Here is a 1,270-nt window from a genome sequence, read left to right as displayed (position 1 = left end):
CTTTTTTATTTTACTTTCTCTCTGGTTTTCAACACTTCTACAGTATCCATTGAGAAACATTTATTTTTTATTTTATTCAAAATGTTTCTAACATATTTTTACTACAAAACAATAATGAGATATTGAAAAGAATATTTATATTCTCTATCATTCTTAGCAACTGAAATTTCCATCGTTTACCCTTGTCAAACCTTGAAAGCATCCTTACAGTTAAATTGGAGATTAGTAACAGCAAGGCACTCTTGACCATTTATTTCCTAATAAACGATCACCGAAAAGATATCTACTCATTCATTTAGTTGTCTTATCTGTCATTTCTGTCCAATCTAAGAGAGCTCTAAATATTTTCCCGAAAAAAAACATTTCCCTTTCAAAGTATTATATGATAGAGGACTTATGATTTTCAACAAGCTATAAAGAATCCTGTGTTTAATTAGAAAGTAAATAAAGCATGAATGATGGAATCAGCTCCGGGCATTAAAATGAAATACTTCTATTTTTTTTTTTTTTTTGATAAATGATTCATTGTAGAGGGCAGGGACGAAATTATTCATCAAAAAAATGAACAAAATTGTCACTTCATGGGTCGAACCTACCGCCAACCTTATGACTGTAAATGAAAGAACAACTAAATGGTAATCTCCCTTCTCTGTATAATATAAATCCAAATTTATTCGAATGTTTGCATTATTAGTGTTTCATCCTAATTTGTAAGTATGTGTCTAATGCAAAATACAATGGGGAGGCTTTTAATTTAATTTTAATTAATTATAAACAGGCTGGCTCGACGTCAGGAATCATCAGTACCAGAAATCGATTGTATCGCTGAAACAAAAGGTAGATTTGGAGCTGGGATTTTGTATGGTCGTAAAAATCTGGTTCGTGCCTATTACGAAATGGGAGATTCAGCTTTCGATTGTATGTCTTAATTTGAATTTTTTTACTTTAAATTTTGCTGTTTGGCAGATTTGAAGGATAGTTCTGAGGTGCTTCCTTCGGTTTTTAAAAAACATTCTACGAACTGAGTTAATCTTCAATTCTTCGTTGAAATTTAGCGAAAGTCGATGTTTTGCTTCGTGCATTTAAACTAAACTTTGAAATGTGATTGTATTCCTGGAACCGTTGAAACAAATTATTGTATAAATTATTATTATAAAATAAATTATTACAATACCATTGGTGCAAACTTCATAATTAAGTTTCACAGGAAATGTGTATATCAGTGAACGTATTAAATGTGAAAGAAAAGTTTACTGACGGTTTGTCTTTC

At 30.5% G+C, this 1,270-nt stretch overlaps 1 protein-coding gene across 1 annotated transcript; it reads left to right on the top strand.

The window, feature by feature from the left end:
* Positions 1–561: 561 nt before the first annotated feature.
* Positions 562–929, top strand: LOAG_15232 (hypothetical protein; the record flags this gene model as incomplete). Its single annotated transcript, XM_003150723.1, has 2 exons — positions 562–635; positions 779–929. 2 exons carry the CDS (start codon positions 562–564, stop codon positions 927–929), a joined length of 225 nt encoding a protein of 74 aa, XP_003150771.1.
* Positions 930–1,270: the final 341 nt, after the last annotated feature.

The sequence above is a fragment of the Loa loa genome (genome assembly GCF_000183805.2).
Source record: "Loa loa unplaced genomic scaffold supercont3.1672, whole genome shotgun sequence".
Classification (NCBI taxonomy): Eukaryota; Metazoa; Nematoda; class Chromadorea; order Rhabditida; family Onchocercidae; genus Loa; species Loa loa.
The sequence above is the reverse complement of the archived record's forward strand: the minus strand, read 5'-3'. Positions and strand labels throughout refer to the sequence as shown.